At 49.6% G+C, this 24,527-nt stretch overlaps 1 protein-coding gene across 3 annotated transcripts in view; it reads right to left on the bottom strand.

Moving 5' to 3' along the window:
• Positions 1–24,527, bottom strand: part of AP1B1 (adaptor related protein complex 1 subunit beta 1) — a 63,044-nt gene that overhangs the window by 22,955 nt on the left and 15,562 nt on the right. For 2 of the 3 annotated variants that reach the window (XM_007975327.3, XM_038007642.2), the window contains exons 2-9: positions 17,563–17,626; positions 13,139–13,244; positions 9,656–9,791; positions 8,566–8,811; positions 6,426–6,616; positions 4,730–4,951; positions 1,835–1,955; positions 982–1,077 (exon numbers count right to left, since the gene is read on the bottom strand). In XM_007975327.3, coding sequence (XP_007973518.1) covers positions 982–1,077; positions 1,835–1,955; positions 4,730–4,951; positions 6,426–6,616; positions 8,566–8,811; positions 9,656–9,791; positions 13,139–13,244; positions 17,563–17,599 — 1,155 coding nt within the window. In that variant the 5' untranslated portion in view covers positions 17,600–17,626. The remainder of the gene's footprint in view (positions 1–981; positions 1,078–1,834; positions 1,956–4,729; positions 4,952–6,425; positions 6,617–8,565; positions 8,812–9,655; positions 9,792–13,138; positions 13,245–17,562; positions 17,627–24,527) is intronic. The other variant, XM_073006837.1, reaches the window with a different exon arrangement.

Genomic DNA, 24,527 nt, shown 5'->3' with positions numbered 1-24,527 from the left:
AATGAGGTTCCCGCACCCCATTTCCAATACAGCCTCTGATGTCCACACCTTGGCCAAGGGCTCCAAGTCACTCCTGGTGCACCTTCCTTGTCATAGCAGGAAAAGAGGAGAACCCTCTCCCCAGGTAACAGGGGAGAACCAGTACCAAATCATGGCCCTAGGATGGCAGGGACATGTGGAATGAGACTGAGAACCCAGAGGCAGAGCTCCTGAGAGCAAGGAGGGTCCTTGGAGCTCCTCTAGGCCAGGACCTGAGGGCAAGGTGACTACACCGCAGTAGAACCCCACCTCTCTTTTTACTTGTTTCAGGAAGGGGGCTCTTGTGACCAAAAACACTCACAGAACCTCTGATTGCTTCTGCCTTTACTTCCACACACTGCTGTCATGGCCTGCACTGAGGGAGATTTCTCAAGACAGTATCATAGGCTGAGATCACAGCACACCTCAAAGGGATAGGCTGGGGGAGACCACCTATCCTAGGACCCTCCAGTCACCAGTGGACCCATTTAAGGAGAATCTGGCTTAGTGGTCAAGGAACATCTCCACAGACAGAAAGGAAGGGGATAGATAAAATGCTAGGACGCAGGAGTCTGGAGTGGCCCCAGGGCGCGTGGACACAGAGGCATGTGGGCAGCTGAATGATGACAATATTTGCCAAAAAATGTCCTTGCCCCAGAGCTCTGTGAAGTGAATGCTAAGTCCACCAGTTTGTGGCTGCCTAGCATCTTAGCAAATGCTGCAGGAGAACCATGATTATGATGGGTTAATTTGATCTGCAGCAACTCGAAGGCCTAAAGGATACTACAGAGTAAGAAGGAACCCCACCAGATCTGCATAATGCTCGCCATGGGGGCTCCAGTGGTGAGCCTCAGGCCTTCCCAGACCACTAGCAAGCTGGTAGATTCTTCTTGTATCAGACTGGTTTCCTGGTTTCAGCTCCTTTTCCCTTCTCCAGCCAAGGACAGAGTCCCAGGGCCTCACCTCCACCTTGATGGCACAGCGTCCAATGGCACGCACAGCCTTCCGTACAAAGTCCACATCCACTTCTGTTGCGTACTCTTTCAGTTCCGCCAACACCTGTGGCCCAAACAGAAAAGATGGGGTTGGGGGGACCTGATGGGGCAATCTGCTGGAACACTCCTGGGCAGCGAATATACACAGACTCCCTAGGAGAATGGGATTCTGCCTCCTACTCCAGGTGGAAGGCCCAAGGGAGAGAGCTGGCAGGTGCCTGAAAAGGAAAGCAGGCCTGGACAACCTTGTTTGGGGTTGATCTAGCTAACATATCCAATACCACTTTGTAAGGGATGACAGGTGATAACAGGAAGAAACATTCTTTAGTAACAAAAACATCAGTCCTTTTTTTTTTGTTTTTTTGAGACGGAGTCTTGATGTGTCACCCAGGTTGGAGTGCAGTGGCGCCATCTCAGCTCACTGTAAGCTCCGCCTCCCGGGTTCACACCATTCTGCTGTCTCAGCCTCCCTAACAGCTGGGACTACAGGCGCACACCGTCGCACCCGGCTAATTTTTTTGTATCTTTAATAGAGACAGGGTTTCACCATGTTGGCCAGGATGGTCTTGATCTCCTGACCTCATGATCCACCCACCTCGGCCTCCCAAAGTGCTGGTATTACAGGCGTGAGCCACCGCACCCGGCCTAAAAAAAACATCAGTTCTTTTACTTGCTTACGCAGCCCCATGTCCCATGCTAAACACTCTTCATGAGATAAACTGTTAATGGTAAGACTGGTCAGCTGGGCCAGAGCCCACAGTCTGGTGGTGGTGGAACCGTCCCACACCAAGCCCATGCCCTGACCATCACACTCTGCTGACCTGGGCGATGTTGGCCTGGGAGGCCAGGCGGATCATGATGTCCAGCTTCTCCAGTTTCACGTAGATAGGGTCATTGTACTTCACGAAGAACACCTTCATCTCGTGCTTCAGGATCTCAGGCCTGATGGTGGGGCAGGATGCCCGGAGAGCAAAAAAGAAGGCTTAAGCCTCATGAGAAAAGGCCCTCCACACTTGCTGGGACATTTCTGAGGTCTGAGGTGGAGCCTGATGTTTTTGAAGGCAGAGGCACTGCCATGACTGCAAGCTCCTGGACAGAGGGCCCAGCAACCAGCCTGAGCAAGGCTCTGACTGCTCCCGTGTGCCTGAGCACATCATTGGAAGGCAGAGGGAGCGCAGTGAGAGACGGCTCTCTCTCCAGAGGCAGCAGGCCTCACGGGAAGGGCTTGCAAATCAGAACAGATCTCAGTCCCAGTCCCAGCCTGTGACCTCAGGACTGTTTCCTCACCCACAAAATGGGAATGATGCTGTACAGAAACACGTTACCACTGCAGGTCTGGGACTGCTAGCCTCAGGAGGCCGGGCACATGGCAACTTGGATTTTGGAAGAGTTCTCACTGTTCCTTAAATGAGAAAGCTATTTAACTGTGCCTAGATCATTGTACAAAGAATATAGTTTATGCTGAACATATGCTTCCCTCCTGGGAGTCTGGAATTTGTGTAGGTGCCCCCAATAACAAGCCTGGGTGCTGAGTCTCAAACAGGCTTTCCTGAGCAGAAACATTACACAAGTTGCCGCATTTTGTTGGGGGAGGAGTGTGCTCTGTGTGACTCCCCATGGGAAGGAGGAGATACCAAAAAGCCTCTCATGGAATCCTCCAGACTGTCCTTCTTCCCTATGACCCAGCCGGGCAGCCGTGCTCTGCTGTTGACAGATCTTTGCTGTGGGTATAGCTGTCTGCTGAGTCCTGAGTGGGCATGGCAGCTCGTGCCTGTCATCCCGGCACTTTGGGAGGTTGAAGCAGGAGGATTGCTTGAGCCCAAGAGTTTAAGACCAGCCTCAGAAACACAGTGAGACTCTGTCTCAAAAAGAAAAAATATATTTAAAAAATATATGCTGAGTACTGTGAGTAGTGCTAGTGAATCCTGAGCATGAGGGTGGTCTTGGGACTCTGACACCGACACCGACACCGACCTAATCGGCCTGCTGTGAGAGTGAGACGAGAAGCATCTAGCATGATCGATGCCTGCCTCAGAGAAGGCATCGCTAGGCAGGAGCTGTCACTAGCTGAGCCCTTTCACATGTGTCATTGTTCCTTCCTCAAAGGCAACGTCCTTCTGCCTTCTGCCAGTATCACCCACCACATTCTTCCTGAACAAGGAAACTTCAGAGAGGGTGAGAGGCTGGCACTAGGTCACATGGCTAATGTCAGTAAGGACGGGACTGGGGCGAGAATCACCTACCTCTGACTCCTACTCCTATGCCCTTCCAGAACAGAAAAGAGGAAAGAAAAGGTACAAGGACAGATGGTAAGGAAGGGAGAAGACAGGACAGAGAAAGGAGAAAACTGGGTACTCCATGCTGCTGTGCACACTGTGGGGAGGTCCTGGCCAAGCAAGGAGCCTTTGTCATGCCCCATGGGAGAGGCAAGACCCCGAGCTGGGTAGCAGGAAGATGATTTCTGCAATTAGGACTTGGCAAAAGCTACCCAGTCACGTCTCAGGACCAGGGCAGGGCATGTCTCAGTGACGTGGACAACTTCTTTTTTTTGTTGGTTTTTTTTTTCAGACAGAGTCTAGCTCTGTCATCCAGGCTGGAGTGCAGTGGCAGAATCTTGGCTGCAGCCTCCGCCTCCCAGGTTCACATGATTCTCCTGCCTCAGCCTCCTGAGTAGCTGGGACTACAGGCATGCGCCACCACGCCCGGCTAATTTTTGTATTTTTAGTAGAGATGGGGTTTCACCATGTTGGTCAGGCTGGTCTCGAACTCCTGACCTCGTGATCCGCCACCTCGGCCTCCTAAAGTGCTGGGATTATAGGCGTGAGCCACCGCACCCTGCCCAACTTCTTAAGAGATTTACCATGTTAACTATAGCACAGGGAACCCTGCATGCTGATCTGCTCTACTAGTCACTATGTCACATTAAATCCGTGCCTCCAGGGCACTGGTGTATAAAGACCCACACTACAACCAGGAAGCCCTAGTTTCATCCCTTGGTTTAGGAACTCAGAAGGCTTTCCCATATTTACCTCCCTAGTCTCCCAATTCAACCAATATCTCTGGGTCCCCCCAGAGCACTGCTCAATGGTTTTTCTGCTCTCGCCTACCCCCCACTACCAGACCGTGTGCCCTGGGAACAGCCGCTCACTGCTCAGCCATTCTCACGGGCGGGAAGCGGGTAGCACAGCATTAGGAGTCCGATGTACCCCTCACCCAGGCCTCGAGGCTCCAACCTCAGAGAGTTTGACTAGAGCTACGGACTCTGTCCCCTGAAGAAATGCGCAGATACACAAAATCTGACAGCCCATTTCAGGACAGCTCTGTGGACTATGAAGACAATATCTAGTTTAATCACCCAATTTAGTCCTTACACAGCCTGCTTCCCAGTTAGGTTAAGCCAGGGCCTCTTAACCTCAGCACTGCTGACATTTCGGGCTGCACAGTTACTGTGAGGGGCTATTCTCTGCACTGCAGGATGCTGACCAGCATTCCTAGCCTCTGCCCACTAGATGCCAGGAGCATGCCCCACTCAGCTGTGAAAACCAAAGTATCTCCAGATACCACCAAATATCCCTCAGGGGGCAAAGCTGCCCCTTTGGTTAAGCTATTTGAGACTTCCTGCAGGTGACAGGTCAGTTTCCTTTGAGAGCCCCCATCCCCAGCAGAAGAGGCTCCCCGAGGGGTACGCATGGACGTGTGTGTGGTGACCTCAGTACCTTTTCTGCACGATGAGATTGATGTTGCGCAGGGCCACGTACTGCAGCTCTGGCTCAGCTGACAGCAGTGTGACCAGGGGTGGGGCCAGCTTCTTGAGCAGCGTGCCGTAGTAGTCCAGGTCCTTAGACAACATCTCCATGAACTTCATCAGCACCTTCACAGCAGAGAGCACCACAGCAGAGTTGGCGTGGGAGAGCCTGGGGGTGACCCGTTCACAGATGCTGGGATCCGTCCATTCCAATGGGGCAAACAGGAAAGACAAAGGGAAACATCCTGTTTTTAGTTACCAAAATAGCATGTACAGGCCAGGCGCAATAGTTCAAGTCCTGTAATCCCAGCACTTTGGGAGGTCAAGGCGGGTGGATCACTTGAGGTCAGGAGTCTGAGACAAGCCTGACCAACATGGTAAAACTCTGTCTCTACCAAAAAATACAAAAATTAGCTGGGCATGGTGGTGAGCACCTGTAGTCCCAGCTACTCGTGAGGTTGAGACATTAGGATCACTTGAACCCAGGAGGTAGAGGTTGCAGTGAGCGGAGATTGCGCCATTGCACTCCAGCTTGGGCAACAGAGTGAGACCTTGTCTCAAAAAAAAAAAAAAAAAAAAAAAATAGCATGTCTAGCCTGGGCAAAATCATGAGACCCTTCTCTACTAAGAATAATTTTACACATTAGCTGAGTATGGTGGTGCATGCCTGTAGTCCTAGCTACTTGGGAGGCTGAGGCAGGAGGACTGCTTTGAGCCCAGGAGTTTGAGGCTGCAGTGAGCTGTGACTGTGCCACTGCACTCCGGCCTGGGTGACAGAGCGAGACCCTGCCACAAACAAACAAACATGTTTTTTGTAGAAGAAAGATCTAAATCCTGGTTCTGCTGCCTGCTAACTCCCAGCAGGTTGAAATCACTCTGCACCTCAGTTTCCTCATCTATAGAATCAAGATGATGCTGCCTACTTCACAGGGTTGCTGGGGGCTCAACTGACATAATGCATATAAAGAACAAGGCTGGGCGAGGCTGAGGTGGGTGGATTGCTTGAGCCCAGGAGTTTGAGACCAGTCTGGGCAACACAGTGGAAACCTGTCTCTACAAAAAAAAAAATATAAAAATTAGTTGGGCACATTGGCATGTGTCTGTAGTCCCAGGTACCTGGGAGAATCGATTGAGTCCCGGAGGTTGGGGCTGCAGCTCCAGCCTAGGGGACAGAAACCCTGCCTCAAACAAACAAACAAACAAACAAAAAAGAACAAGCACAGTACTGGTACATAGTACATACTGTATAGATGGCAATTCCTCACTTCCTCCAACTTGGAGGGTATCTTGTGGTTAAGACCATGAGTCAGGTGAGCCCCAGCTGGGGGATCAGCTAGGGGACCTGCCAAACACCCAGTGAGAATTCGATGGGCAGTGGCTCTGGCACTACCCATCTACTCAACTCAACAGAGGTGCCCTGGGCTTCTGCGAGCTCCCAGGCCAGGCCTATGCCCACAGCAGGCACCGAGCTGACTGCCCAAGGCAGCTCTCCTGCCTGCCTGGCTCTGGAGAGGTGGGAAGCAGGCAGGCCTCCCTTTAGGTGTGTCTGAGGGTAGGTTGTGGGGCAAGGCACTAGAAAGGGGCCCACTACGGCCCAAGGCCTCATCGGAGCCCCTGAGGATCAGGGTCCTCAGGCTGGGCTGGCAAGCAAGGGGCAGCCCACTCACCTCTGGGCCTCGCGGTCGTCCTTAGGTGTATAGTTGGCCAAGCAGTCCAGGATGAAGATCTGGCCCCACTCGGTGCACTCGTTCAGGGCTGTCAGCAGCTTGTTGATGGACTGTGGGTTCAGATCGAGCAGGTTGCTGCTGGGGTGAGACTCGGCGATTTCTGAGAGCGCTGCCACCGCGTTGGCCACCACCTGGTTGAGAGGGTAGAAGGGGCAGAGGCTGGGGGTGCTGCTCACAGGCCAGGGGGCAGTGGGCTAATGATGCTGGCTGGTCAGAGGTCAAATATCCTGAAAGGAATATGACCCAATGGGCAGGGTCTGGAGCTGCAACGAGACCCACTCCAAGCACTCACCCTGCTGACTCCTCTGCAAACTGGAACAAAACCAAGTGTGCCTGCCATTTAGAAAAACAAGAAAGACCTGGCTCCAAGTGCCTAGCCATAGAAAGCATTCCCAGCTTCTTAACACAGCAGCCCCTGTCTACCAGCAACAGCAGCTCACTTCAATGCTTGTCAGCTGTGCTTCTCAGAGCTAGGGGATTCCTGCTTATCTCCTTGAGGCTACTGAGAGTGGATGGGAGCTGGAGAAGAGGGGCTTGCCAGGTGAAGCTCCAGGCCCTCAATCCATTTCCACTAAAGAGGTGTTTTTTTGTTTTTGTTTTTTTTTGAGACGGAGTCGTGCTCTGTCACCCAGGTTGGAGTGTAGTGGTGTGATCTCAGCTCACTGCAACCTCCACCTCTTGGGTTCAAGTGTTTCTCATGCCTCAATCTCCCGAGTAGCTGGGATTGATTACAGGCATGCACCACCACACCCGGCTAATTTTTGTATTTTTAGTAGAGATGGGGTTTCACTATGTTGGCCAGGCTGGTCTCAGAGTCCTGACCTCAGGTGATCCTCCCGCCTCAGCTTCCCAAAGTGCTAGGATTACAGGTGTAAGCCACTGCACATAGCCTGTTTTTGTTGTTGTTGTTGTTTTGATATGGAGTCTCGCTGTGTTGCCCAGTCTGGAGTGCAGTGGTGCATCCTGGCTTACTGCAACCTCTGCCTCCCGGGCTCAAGCAATCCTCCTGCCTCAGCCTCCTGAGTAGCTGGGATTACAGGCACGCACCACCATGCGCAGCTAATTTTTGTATTTTTAGTAGGGATGGGGTTTTGCCATGTTGGCTAGGCTGGTCTTGAATTCCTGACCTCAGGTGATCCATCCCCCTCAGCCTCCCAAAGTGCTGGGATTACAGGCATGTAATCCTGTATGAGCCACTGCAACTGGCCTCAGGCAGCTGTTTTCGTTTTTTTTTTTTTTTTTTTTTTTTTGAGACGGAGTCTAGCTCTGTCGTCAGGCTGGAATACAGTGGTGCAATCTTGGCTCACTGCAACCTCTGACTCCCCGGGTTAAAGTTATTCTCCTGCTTCAGCCTCCCGAGTAGCTGGGATTACAGGCACATGCCACCACACCCAGCTAATTTTCGTATTTTGAGTAGAGACGGGGTTTCACCATGTTGGCCAGGATAGTCTCAATCTCCTGACCTTGTGATCCACCTGCCTCAGCCTCCCAAAGTGCTGGGATTATAGGTGTGAGCCACCGTGCCCTGCCAAACTGCCCTCCAAACTGCTGCCACCACCATGGGTAAGGAGACTGTGGAGTTCCGCATCCAGCTACATCCTGACATCCTATCTTCCAGGCTATGCTACTTCCAGGGTGACCCTCTACAACCCAGCAAAGATGGGGGAAGGGAAAAGCACCACACATGCAGCATATGTCTTGGTGAGAAGACAGCAACAATAACAGTGACTAGAAGGGGAAGGAGGGCACTAGTATTGATTGCACACCGTGTACCAGGCCATCCCAGGCACGTCACCTTCACAGCACTCCTGCCAGCCATGTAGAATTAGATCCATCTCACTGATGAAGAAAAGAGAGCCTAGGCAGCTTGCCCCAGGTTGCGCAGCTAGTCAGAGGGTGAGGAGAAGGGAATCCAGGTCTAGCTCCCTCCAAAGAGGGTGCCTGAACCACCACAAGGCACAAGAACAACTGGCACCCCCAGCCAGGCTCTGACCAGGTACTCGGGACTGCCTGGTGACAGGTCAAGCCAATGTCTTCCCAAGCAACCCAGGAGGTAGTACGGTGGGTGGCAGTGGCTTACCATGGGGTTAGAGTCAGAGATGAGGTCTTTAAGGGTGTCCAGGAAGCCCTGGTCCTCCACTAGCTGGGCGTTGATGTCGTGGAGCTTGGCCACGCACACAGCTGCTGTCTTGCGCACATACGGATCCTCATCCTTCAGGCACTTCCGGAGTGGCTCACATAGGTACTCTGTGATCTTGTCAACGCGGATGCAGCCCATGGTCCGCACTGCCAGGGCTCGGATGAGGGGGTTGGGGTCCTCACAGTCCTGAGGGGAACCAGCCATTGGCCAGGGCAGGGGTGGGATGAGCCATCTGTGGGTTTCATATTCTCCCTGGCCTACAGCTCTGAGCCCTGCTAGGCTGAGCAACATCAGATGGCTGCTATGGATCTCCACCAACTACAGCCAACAGCAGCAAAAGTAAATGCTATGTAACTGGCACCCATGCCAGCTCTGCACACCGTCTCCTCTTATCCTCACAGTAGAAATACAATACTGGTCTCATTTTATAGATGATGAAACTGAGGCTCTCAGGAAGGCTGGGAGCTCATCTGAAGCCACAGAGCAGAGCTGTGATTCAAGTCCACATCCACCTAGCATCACAGCCCTCGACCTTTCCACTGGGCCACAGAAGCCTCATTTCCCATATCTGAGCACGGTCAGGAGAGCTAAGGTTCTAAAGGTACACAAATTCACAGGTACTAAACATTAGGAGAAAATAAAATTAAAATATAGGTGCACAGAGCTGACAATTTAATCTGAAGGACAGAAAATGGAGAAAGCAGCAGTCTAGAAGGGGAACAGAGAAGCTCTCGGACACCTGCTGATTCCTGCCCTGGCAAAGCATGCAGGGCAAGGCCCAATCAGGGTGGGGAGGGGATCAACAGGCCTGGCAGGACCTCACACAGGAGAGTTAGGCAGGGTCCTTAGCATTTGATTTTCTGGAGAGTGGGAGCCCTCTGCTGGAGGAAGAGGCCTGCAGGCTGGGCAGGCACAGGCAGTCTGAAGGTCTGGACTCCATCCAGCGCCACAGGGTCCCACCCCAAAGAGACTGAGTGGAGACAGAGCCTTAAGCACCCCATGTCCCCACGCCCACCAAGCTCCTGCTCACCTTCACAAAGGTGTTGACGGCCATAATGGCCATGTCAGGCTGACTCTTGGCGTAATTCATCAGGTAGAGGTATACCAGCTTCTTCAGCTCCAGGTTGTCGGTCTGCATGCAGTTGACCACATCGGGGAAGAGGGCACTGGAAGGTCAAAATGGTGTCAGCATGGGAAAGGCTGAAGAAGGGAAGAGGAAGATTTTCAGGCTGCTAACTAGTGGGTGAGAGGACAGTGGGTAGGAGACAATGGAGAGACACACTGGACTTCCTGGTAAAAGGGAAGGTTTCAGCTGTGCTGTTAACAATCAACACCTACTGATAGAAAGGGAATCCCAAAGGGTAATTTTAAAAGCAGAAAAGTCCTTGGTTCTTTTCATACAGTTCAAACATGAGTTCTGGAGCCCGTCAAATCCACCACTGCCTCTTGATAGCTATATGACGTTGGAGACATTCCTTTGTCACCTGCCCTCTTGCCCTGAGTCTCAATTTCCTAACTTGTAAGAATGGTGCAACAGAAACTCACTTCACAGAGCCTTTATGATAACTGAGTGAGACAACATACTTAGGTATCTGGTCCTTGATATCTAGGAGGTACTGAGTAAATGAAAATGATTTTTTCTCCCTCTCTGATACTTAACGTGGCCCCTTACATTGGGCTGCTGGTTCTGGAGGGTCGCAGGGAAGCAGGATGGTTCACTCTGCTTTCACCACAAGCTCTGGCACCCAGTAAGAACCAGCACGGCATGCATGGAGCACACACCATACACCAGGCTTAGTGCTAAGAACCTTACATACTTGATCTCATTTAACTGCCCTTAGAAGTCAGGGAATGATTCCCATTTCACAGAATACTGAGGTTCATAAATGTCAAATAACCTGCCTGGAGGAGCCAGGTCCGAGAACAAGGTCCGTGCTCATAACCACGTGGTACCCGTGGTCCCAGAGTTACAGGCCTTCTTCAGATGTGAAATCTGGTTAGAGATCAATTTTCTATCTCTGGAATCATCATATCCCCTCCTCTCAATTCTTATGTGTTTATAGGAAAGGACATGTCAACATAGAGAATTATGAGGTCAAAGTGAACTTCCTGAGCCCCGACAGGCAGGAGTCCTGCCAAAGCCAAAATGTATCACCTTGGAAGATGATGCACGAGGAAGAATGGGGAGGAGGGAGAAGGAAAAACCGCTGATGAGGCTGACTCGCCCGTCATATCAGCAAAGCCAGCTCTTTTGAGATGGAAGAACAAAGACGTTTCTCCTCTGTGAGGAGGTGATAATGGTGTTCTGGGTGAAGGAGAGTAGCTTTGTCCTGGAAGGAATCTGACTTGGAAGGAGGCCCAGTTGTCCAGCAGGCGCCTGCTCCCTTTCTGCTCTGGTTTCCAAAGGGCTCTCTGCAGAGCTCCTTCCCAGAGCTGCTGGCAGGAGGTCCTTGCTGGGGGGCAATCCATGGGGACGTCTGGAGCAGTGGGAGCCTATCTTGGGACCTGGATGGGAGCTGCTCCACCTCAGTACCCGGACTATGAGGCACAGGGCTGGGCACCACGAGGGCATGAGTGAAAGCAGCCTGGATTTGGATTTCAGAAGAACTGGGCTTGAGTCCTAGTTCTGCCACAAACCATGTGACTCTTAGGCAGTCACTTTATGTTTTTATTTCCTTGGCAGTAAAACTGTCATTACCTACAATATGGGAATTGTAAGGAACTACTGAGAAAACAAATCTCAAAATGTTCTGTGCAGACTCTCAAATACTGTGCAAATATTAAGCTGTTACAAAATCTAGTCTCTGCCTTTGAGATTTTACAATCTGGTGAGCAGGTAAACACAAGTATACCTAACAAGAGAACAGTCTCCATTTAATGCTGGGTGATGGGAACAGAAAGCAAATGTTTTGAGTTTGAGGTAGTGGGCTGGGGTGATGAGGGAAGGAAACATGGGGAAGGCAGATCTTAAATGGGTTTTTTTTTTTTTTTTTTTTTTTTTGAGACAGAGTCTCACTCTGTCGCCCAGGCTGGAGTGCAGTGGCGTGATCTTGGCTCACTGTAACCTTCGCCTCTCGGGTTCCAGCAACTCTCTGCCTCAGCCTCACGAGTAGCTGGGATTATAGGTGCCCGCCACCATGCTCGGCTAAGTTTTTTTTTTTTTTTTTTGAGACGGAGTCTCGCTCTGTCGCCCAGGCTGGAGTACAGTGGCCGGCTCTCAGCTCACTGCAAGCTCCGCCTCCCAGGTTTACGCCATTCTCCTGCATCAGCCTCCCGAGTAGCTGGGACTACAGGCGCCCGCCACCTCGCCCGGCTAGTATTTTGTACTTTTTTTTTTAGTAGAGACGGGGTTTCACCGTGTTAGCCAGGATGGTCTCGATCTCCTGACCTCATGATCCGCCCATCTCGGCCTCCCAAAGTGCTGGGATTACAGGCTTGAGCCACCGCGCCCGGCCTAATTTTTGTATTTTTAGTAGAGATGGGGTTTCATCATGTTGGCCAGGTTGGTCTTGAACTCCTGACCTCGTGATCCACCCACCTCGGCCTCCCAAAGGGCTGGGATTACAGGTGTGAGCCACCATGCCCAGCCTGGAATAGGTTTTTAAAGATGGGCAGACAAGCTGTGTCACTGGGTGCTCCCACAGGGGAAGCATGAGCCAAGGTGCGGCAGCCACTCTACACACGACCTGCTTTAGCCATCAGGTGCAACAGAGGCTGTACACCAGTGACATATTAGAGAAATTCAATCTGCACGTGTATTTTATTTGTACCACACAGTGTTTGTTTAATATCATCTGGCCACTTAAGACAGAGAGATTTAAAATGAAAAATCCAGATTTCCCAATCTTCTTCTTCTTTTTTTTTTTTTTTTTTTTTGAGACGGAGTCTCGCTCTGTAACTTGGGCTGGAGTACAGTGGCACAATCTTGGCTGACTGCAATCTCTGCCCCTCAGGTTCAAGTAATTCTCCTGCCTCAGCCTCCCTAGTAGCTGAGATTACAGGCGTGCGCCACCACGCCCAGCTAATTTTTGTATTTTTAGTAGAGACGGGATTTCACCATATTGGCCAGGCTGGTGTCAAACTCCTAACCTTGTGATCCACCCAACAGAGCCTCCCAAAGTGCTAGGATTACAGGCGTGAGCCACCACGCCTGGCCCAGATTTCCCATTCTTTTTAAAAACCAGAAGACCTGGCCACACTGGGTCCTCTTCCCCAGCCAGTAATGATCCTCTGGAGTTTCTGAGAGGGTTCAGGCCACACCCACTGCGCCACGTGCTTCCTTTCCCACGTATTCCAGTTAACTCACTCCATCACCACCTGACCTGCCAGCATCTGGGCTCCTGACTCCCATGTAAACAAAACCTTCGATTGGGAAGAAAGTTTTATGAAGGGAGCTGTATGAGGGAAGACATGGGTCCCTAGACATCCGAAGCGAGAGACTGAACTGGACCCAAGCTGTAAACCCTCCCCTGTCAGCCAGCCTCCAGCTGCCACCAGGCCTACTCCTGCACACCTGACATCTTTGCCCACGGTCATCGATGCAATCACTTTCTTCACTGCCTCCTTCTTCTTCTCCTTCTTGTCACTGTTGAGCTCTGCCTTCAGCTCGAAGATCTCCCCTAAGGAAAGGAGGCAAGCATGAGCGATCCCTCCCTACCCTGGCAGGGGACAATTTCCAGTATCTAACTTCCAGAAGAACCAGAGGGAGGCACGTAAGACATCCTATGCTGTTGACTGAGGGGAGCTTCGGGCGCCTGGCCTCAGGTAGGCCTGGCAACGGTGAGGGACGACTGTTAGGATAGGAATTAACAAGATGGAAGCTTGGAGGCCAGGGGCAGTACCTCACACCTGTAATCCCAGCACTTTAAGAGGCTGAGGATCAGCTGGGCATCGTGGCTCATGCCTGTAATCCCAGCACTTTGGTAGGCTGAGGAAGCCGGATCATGTGGTCAGGAGATGGAGACCATCCTGGCTAACACAGGGAAACCTCGTCTCTACTAAAATACAAAAAATTAGCCAGGCGTGGTGGTGCGTGCCAGCTATTCGGGAGGCTGAGGCAGGGGAATCGCTTGAATCCAGGAGGTGGAGGTTGCAGTGAGGCAAGATGGCACCACTGAACTCCAGCCTGGTAACAGGGCAGGACTCCATCTCAAAGAAAAAAAAATAATGAAAGAAAGAAAAGAGGCTGAGGACTACTGGAGCCCAGGAGCTCAAGATTAGTCTGGGTAACACAGTGAGACCTCGTTTCTACAAAAATTTTTTTTTAATTAGCTATGTGTGGTGGCACATGCCTGCTGTGCCAGCTACTCTGGAGGCTGAGGCTGGAGAATCATTTGAACCCAGAGGTCGAGGCTGCCGTGAGCCATGACACCACTACACTCCAGCCTGGGGGATACAAGGTGACACCTTGTCTCCAAAAAAAGAAAAGAAGTTTAGAGGCCACTCTGGATTGAAGCAACAGGAACCATGGAAGCTACAAAGATTCTGGGGAAGACAAAAGCATCAAAAACATGATGGCAGGCTCTGCTCAGCCAGAGAGCTAAAAACACAGTGGAAGGTAAAGCTGTCCTCAGCTACCTTCACTCAACCAAAGGCCCTTAAAAGGCTCAGTGCAATAGAACCTGAGTACTTAAGGCTTGTGGGGAGAGGGCAGGATTTGTGGATTCCCACATGGAGGCCTTTCCTGTTTTCCTGGAACCTCTAATTAAAACAGCTTGCTCAGGGTTTCACTTCCTGAGACACGAGTGGTTGCTCAGCTCTGAAAATGGGAATTCAGCTGCTCCATGAGAGCTCAAGCATGTAATCAACTGTTCTGAGGAACTTGATGATGTGAAAAAAACTAATGAGGAAGTAGGGCTGTCTGGCCCTGCCAGGGGCAGAGTCAGGACCCCAACAATAGGTTAGACGGGCAGATGTCATTTCCTGACCCCTTCTCTTTTATTTTTTATTTTTTTGTGACGGAGTCTTGCTCTGTTGCCCAGGCTGGAGTGCAGTGGCCCCATCTCAGCTCACTGCAACCTCTGCCTCCTGGGTTCCAGCAATTCTCCTGCCTCAGCCTACAGGGTAGCTGGGACTACATGCGTGCGCCATCATGCCCGGCTAATTTTTGTATTTTTAGTACAGACGGGGTTTCACCATGTTGGCTAGGCTGGTCTTGAACTGACCTCGTGATCCGCCTGCCTCGGCCTCCCAAAGCGCTGGGATTACACGCATGAGCCACCACGCCTGGCCTTTTTTATTTATTTTTTATTTTTTATTTTTTTGAGATGAAGTCTCACTCTGTTACCCAGGTTGGAGTGCAGCTGTGCGATCTCAGCTCACTGCAACCTATGCCTCCCGGGCTCAAGCAATTCTCCTGCTTCAGCCTCCCAAATAGCTGGAACTATAAGTGGGCACCATCATACCCTCCTAATTTTTGTATTTTTAGTAGAGACCAGGTTTCGCCATGTTGGCCAGGCTGGTCTTGAACTCCTGACCTCAGGTGATCCACCCACCTTAGCCTCCCAAAGTGCTGGGATTACAGGCGTGAGCCACCATGCCTGGCCCCTCAGAGCCCTTCTCTGAGCCCAGTCCCACATTAACTTGTTCCCACACATATTCTTATTTCATCCTCACAACTCTGCATTTCCCTCCATTTTGCAGTGAGCAAATGGAGGCTGTCAGAGGCTCAGTAATGCATATCCAATGCCGGCAGGTGGTAGGGCTGAAATTGAAAACCAGGTCTGCCAGCTCCAAAGCCCATGCTCTCAATCCCTATGCTTGGGCCTACCCAAGATACTTTGCTCTCCTGAACCTGTTTCCTTGTCTCTTTGGCTGGGGCACTGAACCCAGGCATGTCTCTCCACACATCTCCCTTCCCAAAAGAAATCCACTAAAAAACCCCAACCCCAAAATACAAAAATTAGCTGGGCATGGTGGCAGATGCCTGTAGTCCCAGCTACTTGGGAGAATGGCTTGAACCCAGGAGGCTGCAGTGAGCAGAGATCTTGCCACTGCACTCCAGCCTGGGTGACAGAGAGACTCTGTCTCAAAAAAAACAAACAAACAACAAAAGCCACCCCTGAGACTCCAATACACTCAGCACTAAGCTCACCCTGTGGCTCACCAGGCTCCACACAACTGATCCCTGCACACCTCTCCAATTGCTTTCTCTCTTTTTTTAGTTAGTTGCCCAGGCTAGACTCAAACTCCTGGGCTCAAGCAAGTAATCCTCCTACCCAAGCCACCACCTGGGGCACCACTGTGCCAGGCTCTAACCTCTTCTTGCATCACCCTCGTCGGTAGCTCATGCCCACCGCCTTCCTTTCCCTGAATGTGTCACAAGCACAGCACTCACTCCTTCCCCTTCCTGTCCCCCATGTATCTGGCCAGCTCCACCCAGAGCTCTCCCATAGCTTCCCCTGGACCCACTACACTTCTGTGTGGTTACTACTCTACAGACTGTCTTTCCTGCTCAACCTCAAGCAACACTAGCTCAGAGGCTCTGTCTCTCTCCCACTGCACATGGTACGTTCTCAGTAAAAACAAGCTAGACCAATACATGAAATGCCCAATGAGGGGCAGACTTCGAGTCCTGGCTCAGCTGATCCAACAACAGACTCTTCATCCGGTCAGTAGGTGTGTGTCAATATCACTTGGAAGGAAGGAGGGAAGAAGGAAGGGTTGGCCAAAAGATGCTTACAGGGTTACAGCACATTTGTCAGCCACGATAACATCCTCCATTTCCTTAAAAGCAGAAACAACCAAAATACCCAACGATATAAGCCTAGCTTAGCAAATTTCAGTGCAGCAACTCAACAGACTTAATAGTGAATCATCAGGATTGTTGGGAAATGTTTATGATATCAAAATGCCAAATGAAAAACAGGATTAAAACCATGAAAAATACGTGCCTGACCGGCCGCAGTGGCTCATGCCTATAATCCGAGAACTTTGGGAGGCCAAGGTGGATGGATCACCTGAGGTCAGGAGTTTCAGACCAGCCTGACCAACATGGAGAAACCCCATCTCTACCAAAAATACGAAATTAGCCGGGCATGGTGGTGCACGCCTGTAATTCCAGCTACTCAGGAGGCTGAGGCAGGAGAATTGCTTGAACCCGGGAGGCGGAGGTTGTAATGAGCCGAGATCGTGCCATTGCACTCCAGCCTGGGCAACAAGAGCAAAACTCCGTCTCAAAAACACAAGAAAAAAATTAGCTGGGCATAGCGGCGGGCGCATGTAATCCCAGCTACTCAGGAGGCTGAGGCAGGAGAATCACTTGAACCCGGGAGGCGGAGGTTGCAGTGAGCCAAGATCGCGCCATTGCACTCCAGCCTGGGCAACAAGAGCGAAACTCTGTCTCAAAAACACAAGAAAAAAAAAATTAGCTGGGCATAGCAGCGGGCGCATGTAATCCCAGCTACTCAGGAGGCTGAGGCAGGAGAATCACTTGAACCCAGGAGGCGGAGGTTGCAGTGAGCCGAGATCGCACCACTGTACTCCAGCCTCAGCGACAAGAGTGAAACTCTATCTCAAAAAGAAGAAAAACACTTGCCCTTGGATAAGGACACAGATACATGGGGACACACACACACACACACATGCGCGCACGCGTGCACACACACACGCACACACAACTGCTGTGGGGGTGCTGACAGGATTATGTGTTTTCTTTCCCCTGGAAAAAAACATAATTATTTTAAGCCATGGGGAATAAAAGGGCACTTTTTTCCCCCACACTTGGAGCTAATGTTCTTCCCTTTCTGAGCTCTAAAAGGAGCAATTTCTTATATCGTCAACAGTTCAATTTTCTAGATCCACAACAAGCTCTAGGCCATTCCTGCCACATGTTTCCAGGCCTTCATTCCCACCCCTACTTCCTTCCACCCCAGGAGGAGAACAGAAGGGACAGGCAGAGAAAGCATAGGGCAAGGCCCATTATTAAACAAACAATACCTTTCTTGGTCGTGGTGAAATATTTTGAGTCAGTCATTTCGGTCCCTTATCTGTAGCCAGGCTTCTGCAAGACAGAGAAGAGAGGGGTGACTTTCAGTTATGGGGCAGAGGGAGGAGGAGAAGGATCCAGAACACATGTGGTATAGGAAAACAGCTGCTTATCTCCTTCCTGGGCAAATGAACTCTGGATCATGGCAGATTAGATTTTGAAAAGTAATTCTGAGGAATCTATCAACATTTTTTTTTTTTCCTTCAGAGATGGGATCTCACCACATTGCCCAGGCTGGTCTCAAACTCCTGGGCTCAGCCAATCCTCCTGCCTTGACCTCCCAAAGTGCTGGGATTACAGGCGTGAGCCACCCTACCTGGTCCTATCAAATTTTTGAATGAGCCTCTTCTAGAAATCTTTCCCACAAAAATATCTGCCCAAGGATGTAAGGGCTTACAGCAGCCCCTTTGTGGGACTCACTTTGCTCAGCACTGTCCTCAATGCTTTGCAGACATTAACTCATTAGAAGCCTCATCACAGCATCATCGAGGCACTATGTTACCCTACACAGTCAAATGAGATTAGAAAATACCAAGCTTAGGCCGGGCGCGGTGGCTCAAGCCTGTAATCCCAGCACTTTGGGAGGCCGAGACGGGCGGATCACGAGGTCAGGAGATCGAGACCATCCTGGCTAACACAGTGAAACCCCGTCTCTACTAAAAACACAAAAAACTAGCCGGGCGAGGTGGCGGGCGCCTGTAGTCCCTGCTACTCGGGAGGCTGAGGCAGGAGAATGGCGTAAACCCGGGAGGCGGAGCTTGCAGTGAGCTGAGATCCAGCCACTGCACTCCAGCCCGGGCAACAGAGCAAGACTCCGTCTCAAAAAAAAAAAAAAAAAGAAAATACCAAGCTTAAAAGGCTAGGGAGACGACTTCTCTCCATAACTTTTCTAAGCTGCTAAAACAATAACATGCATGATTCATCTCTGGAAAGGGCTAGAATCTGTACTCTACAGCAGTTCCCAAATCTACCTGGCCAATTTCCTAAGGGCTCTCTCAAGACATCTCCTAGAACAAAGCTCACAGCGTGAAGTACTATTGTAAGACAATAAGGGGCGGGCACCAGAGCTCATGCCTGTAATCCCAGCACTTTGGGAGGCTGAGGGGGGTGGATCACCTGAGGTCAGGAGTTCGAGACCAGCCTGGCCAACATGGTGAAAACCATCTCTACTAAAAATACAAAAAATTAGCTGGGCGTTGTGGTGTGTGCCTGTAATCCCAGTTACTCAGGAGGGTGAGGCAGGAGAATCACTGGAACCCGAGAGACTGAGGCTGCAGTGGGCTGAGACCACACCACTGCACTCCAGTCTAGCAGACAGAGCAAGACTCCGTCTCAGGAAAAAAAGACAATAGGACAAAGAAAGTACCGAAGCCCTGCCATTCATTTAACAAAAATTTACTGAGCATCTACTATGTACCTCAGTAGTTCTGGGCAACAGAACAAAGAAAAGAAGTTACACAGGAACCAAGATACCCTAGATACATGGCCAAGGCTTTTAGGATGGTTCTAAGATTTATTAAGAATCTATCATTTACCAAGCCCCTATTAAAGGCAGGGGCTTCACCCACATTATCTCACTTAAACTTATCAATAATGTAACTGCTTTGAATCCCATTTTACAGAAGATGAAACGGACTCAGGGATGTTATCTACCTGAACTTAGTTCCTATGCTCTATTGATGAAGGAATTCTGCTTCCCCCTTCTGACAAGGAGGACAGTTCCCAGATAGTCGCTAAAGATTCAGTCAAAAAAAAAAAAAAAAAAAAATGAGGCCAGACGCAGTGGTGGACACCTATAGTCCCATCTACTCGGGAGGCTGAGGCACAAGAATCACTTGAACCCAGGAGGCAGAGGCTGCAGTGAGCCGAGACTGTGCCACAGCACTACAGTCTGGTGACAGAGCAAGACTCTGTCTCCCCGCCCCCACTGCCCCCTCCAAAAAAACCACATTGAGACTTTCAAGTACAGCCTTCCAATCCTATCTGTAGTTTTATGTGGTATAGAAAACCACACAACTCCAAAAAATAGACATTTGAATGGAGAAAACCCACTTCACTTTGTCCCTTTTGTTGAGTCTATGGAAGGGACTCAAATAAATAACCCACCAATATCTCCTTTCAAGTCATTACTATACAGGGGCGAGATGAAAGTTACTAGTGCAATGGATGTGAGGGATCAAGAGTCATTTCACAGTCTCTGGAAACCAAGCCAACACAGCACCTCCTCTCCAGCCCAATTGGATTTTTCCAAATTAAGCTTGTATTTATGGCAGGATGGCATTGAGCAAGCCTCCCAACCGAGAGACACCCATAGATTTTGTTTCAGTAATCAATGGGAAACAAATATGTACTGTCTTGGGGTCACCTTAAATCCTTTGTGGATCCTGTACAAATAAAGAAATAAAGGCTTCACTGACAAAACAGTATTTAAAAAGGCACAATTCTACTTCCCTTTTGCTTTGCAAAGTTGAAAAGGAAGGATGACACTTTTCTATGGGAGCTGCGGGAAAGAGCAGAAGAGCCCACTGCGTCTGATGTTGCAAGTCCCACAGTGCGGACTCTAACTTGCTGGTCCTCCCAGCATGAGTCAGGGCTGTAGACAGATCCACAAAGGACGGCCCCGCATGAGCCAGGCTCACAGCTCCTGTTCACCCTCCTCTTTCATGCCTGGCCCAGGCCCGGCACATAGCAAGTATTCAATTGATGGTTGTTGAAAGAAATGAAAACGGGCCACTGAAAATCCCAGGGAGCCTCAGCCTGCTCTCTGGCAACCCTGTTACATAACTAGTTAGCGTTTGTTTCCAACAGGAATTTACTGACATTAAAAATGATTTTTTTGCCAGGCGCGGTGGCTCAAGCCTGTAATCCCAGCACTTTGGGAGGCCGAGACAGGCGGATCACGAGGTCAGGAGATCGAGACCATCCTGGCTAACCTGGTGAAACCCCGTCTCTACTAAAAATACAAAAAACTAGCCGGGCGAGGTGGCGGGCGCCTGTAGTCCCAGATACTCAGGAGGCTGAGGCAGGAGAATGGCGTAAACCTGGGAGGCCGAGCTTGCAGTGAGCTGAGATCCGGCCACTGCATTCCAGCCTGGGAGACAGAGCGAGATTCTGTCTCAAAAAAAAAAAAAAAAGATTTTTTTTTTTTTTGTGCACACACATAAAGCCATTTTCTCAAAGAAACCTCACCAACCTAGGGGTTCTTTGGGGAACTCTGAAAATGAGCAGGTAAATCAGATAATGGGATTTGTCTTACAATAAAGATCTGCATGGTTCCAGAAGTCACAGACTTGAGAGCGTAACTGCCAAAAGTATCCAAAAATAATAGGAGAATATCGTTTCTCAAGGTTGAGTGTAAGAGGGGTAACTGAAGGCAAAAGGGGCTAAAACTTACAGGCCACAAAGACACACAGAAAGTAACACAGAAACCACTCCAACATTAAATCTAAAAAGAAAAAAAGTGGCCAGGCGCGGTGGCTCATGCCTGTAACCCTAGCACTTTGGGAGGCCGAGGTGGGCAGATTGCCTGAGCTCAGTAGTTTGAGACCAGCCTGGGCAACATGGTGAAACCCTGCCTCTACTAAAATACAAAAAATTATCCGGGTGTGGTGGCATGTGCCTGTACTCTCAACTACTTGGGAGGCTAAGGCAGGAGAACTGCTTCAACTCAGGAGGTGGAGACTGCAGTGAGTGAGATTGCGCCACTGCACTCCAGCCTGGGCGACAGAGTGAGACTCAGTCTCAAAAAAAAAAAGAAAAGAAAGAAAGAAAAGTGAATAAAACAAACAAAATACCTCAGATAACTAACGTGAGAGCTGCTCAGAATTTCTTGCCTCTCCAGAAGAAAAAGCTGTCAGAGCCTTTTCCCTCCCCTGCAGGCCCAACATAACATGGGAGGGCCCTAAATTCCCAGGCCACAACCTGCTGGTGACAGATCGGTGCTGTATGCAACTGACCAAGAGGAGAAACGGGTGAGAAAGCCTCTCTTTCTGGGGATTTAAAAAGAAGTGACAGAGCTGCAGGGTAGCTGGTCAAAGCACAGCTACAGATACCCCAACAGCGTTGAGCTTTCCGTGAGTCTTCCTTTTACAGGTGCTAAGCAACTACTCACAAACTTAACTGCCACTCAGTGCGCTAGTGCTGGCTGCGCTTTTCTCTGCAGCATCTGTTTCACATATCCCTCTGCAGAGGGCCCAATGGGACTGAAGATGCAGAAATGTATCCCTCTGAACTTGTTTGATATGCAGGAAATTAAAGTAGAGAAGGGAGGGGATGCGGAGAAAAGTGAAATGCTTTGGAAAGTCACCCCAAAACACAGATTACAAAACAAAAGACCTCACTTCACCATGAATGATTCCCTACCTACAGCTTAGTGATGTACTGAGGGCAGCTATCTCCTTGTGTCCTTTCTCCATTGTGAGCACCTAATGCTGGTACTTGGTCTTGCAGTTGCCTCTTGGATGTCAGTGCAAGAGAGATTTCTCATTCTCTCCGCAGGAATGGAAAAAACCCCACAGTTCAGTCCTAAAGGGGCTCAGACTCATAGATGCCATGAGAAAGACTGGTCCTTTTCCTGGCACCTGCTCAGCTGTTATCATGTACTGTATCCCTACTCCATGGAGGCCAAAGGGGCTGAGACCTTGTTCTCTGATGAATCCGATCCGGTACATGAATCACATTTGAAAGCAGGCAGCAAATTTAGGCAAGAAAAAGCTTAGGATTTGGATTCCATCTTTGGAAGTGTCAGGGCACATTTTAAAGTAGTAATTACAGGCAATTTTTGATTCAGAAACTGCTCTGGCCAGTATAATGAGTCATTTTTGCTAAGGACACAGCATTCTGGGCTGGGATCCCCCTCAATTTTAGCATTTACAGACCAAGGAATACCTCAAAGGGATGGGCATGGTCAAAATTAAAAGAAGGGCATACCTGGAACAACTGGTTTCACCCTTGAGGAGCCAGTGTGGCTTCCCCCTCTTAATCTTAATATTTCTCACACCCACATTTGAAAGATTATGACTTTGATGTCACATCCCAGAACCAGTTCTGGTTAACTTCATTTTTTAGAATTAAAGAAAGGGAACTGAGGCTGGGCATGGTGGCTCAAGTCTGTAATCCAAGCACTTTGGATTACAGGTCCAGGTGGGCAGATTACCTGAGGTCAGGAGTTCGAGACCAGCCTAGCCAACATGGTGAAACCCCATCTCTACTAAAAATACAAAAAGTTAACCGGGCATGGTGCTGGGTGCCTGTAATCCTAGCTACTCGGGAGGCTGAGGCAGGGGAATCACTTGAACCTGGGAGGCAGAGGTTACAGTAAGGTGAGATTGCAGCATTGTACTCCAGCCTGGGCAACAAGAATGAAACTGCATCTCAAAAAAAAAGAAAAAGAAAAAAAAAAAAAACAACTGAGCAATAAAGCCTAAAATACAGTAGTTTTCTCTCTTATGTTTTCTAGATGTATAAAGAAGCCCTTGGTGAGACTTTTGGAAACAATGTCCAGGGACAAAGATGTAACATGATCTAAGAGAGGGAAAATGAGGTCCTAGGTCCTAAGGAAAAAAAGGGAAGAAGAAAAAATATTTCCATCTAAAGACTTTGGTTTTTAGTTGCTGAAATTAGGGTTAGGCTTAAAGGAAAAAAGTTCTCAGTATTTTTCAAATTTTGTCCTTATAGATCCAATTTTAGGAACAAGAAAATATAGACTATCTGTGTTTTAAGCTAATAAAATGAATTTAAATCTATGTTTAAAACATAAGAAAATCACCTCCTTTGAGAATGAAAAAAATAAAAACATAAGAAAATGGGTACTGAATATAGTATTTCAATTTTTCTCCAATGTCTCAAAATTTGTGACAACCTTTAAAAGGAAAGTATGCTGAACTGCGTCTACTTCATCCCTATAATTCAACTTCCCTCTTTAAAATGGGGAGATCAAGCCGGGTGTTGTGGGTCACACCTGTGAATCCCAGCACCTTGGGAGACCAAGGTGGGTGGATTGCTTGAGGCCACGAGTTTGAGACTGGCCTGGGCAATATGGTGAAACCCTGTCTCTACCAAATTAGCATGGTGGTGCACACCTGTAGTCCCATCTACTCAGGAGGCGGAGGTGGGAGGACTGCTTGAGTCCGGGAGGTAGGAGGTTGCAGTGAGCCAAGATTGCACTACTGCACTCCAGCCTGGGTGACAGAGTGAGACCGTGTCTCAAAAAAAGAAAAAAAGAGGGGGGCAGGGACTGCTGTACCTGCCTATGTATTTCACATATTTCTTCTGACAAGGGCTAATCTGAGATTGAAACCATGTTGACAAGAAAAAATGTAAACATCATAAATATCACAAGATTTCATTTGAACAAAGCTCTAAGACGCAAACCTAAGCTATGGTGATAGAAGTCAGGTCAGTGGATGCTTCTGGGTGGGAAGGACTGAAAGCAGGCATGAAGGGCCCCTGCAGTAATAAAAATGATCTATATCTTGATGCAGATACTAGACACACTGTACACTTAAGAGTCAAGCATTTCACTTGGTGTAAATTAAACAGATATTTAAAAAAATGTCTTGGGCACAGACGCTCATGCCTGTAATCCCAGCACTTTCGGAGGCTAAGGCGGGTGGATCACCTGCGGCCAGGAGTTCGCGAACAGCCTGGCTAACATGGTGAAACCTGTCTCTACTAAAAATACAAAAATTAGCTGGGAATGGTGGTGGGTACCTGTAATCCCAGCTACACGGGAGGCTGAGGCACAAGAATCGCTTGAACCTAGGAGGTGGAGGTTGCAGCAAGCTGAGATGGCACCACTGAACTTCAGCCCAGGTGACAGAGCAAGATTCGGTCTCAAACAAACAAACAAAAAAGCCCAGGCAAGGTGGCTCACACCTATAATCCCAGCACTTTGGGAGGCCGAGGCGGGTGGATC

This window comes from Chlorocebus sabaeus, chromosome 19 (assembly GCF_047675955.1).
Source record: "Chlorocebus sabaeus isolate Y175 chromosome 19, mChlSab1.0.hap1, whole genome shotgun sequence".
NCBI lineage: Eukaryota > Metazoa > Chordata > Mammalia > Primates > Cercopithecidae > Chlorocebus > Chlorocebus sabaeus.
Note: the sequence above shows the minus strand (reverse complement) of the source record. Positions and strands in the feature narration are given on the sequence as shown.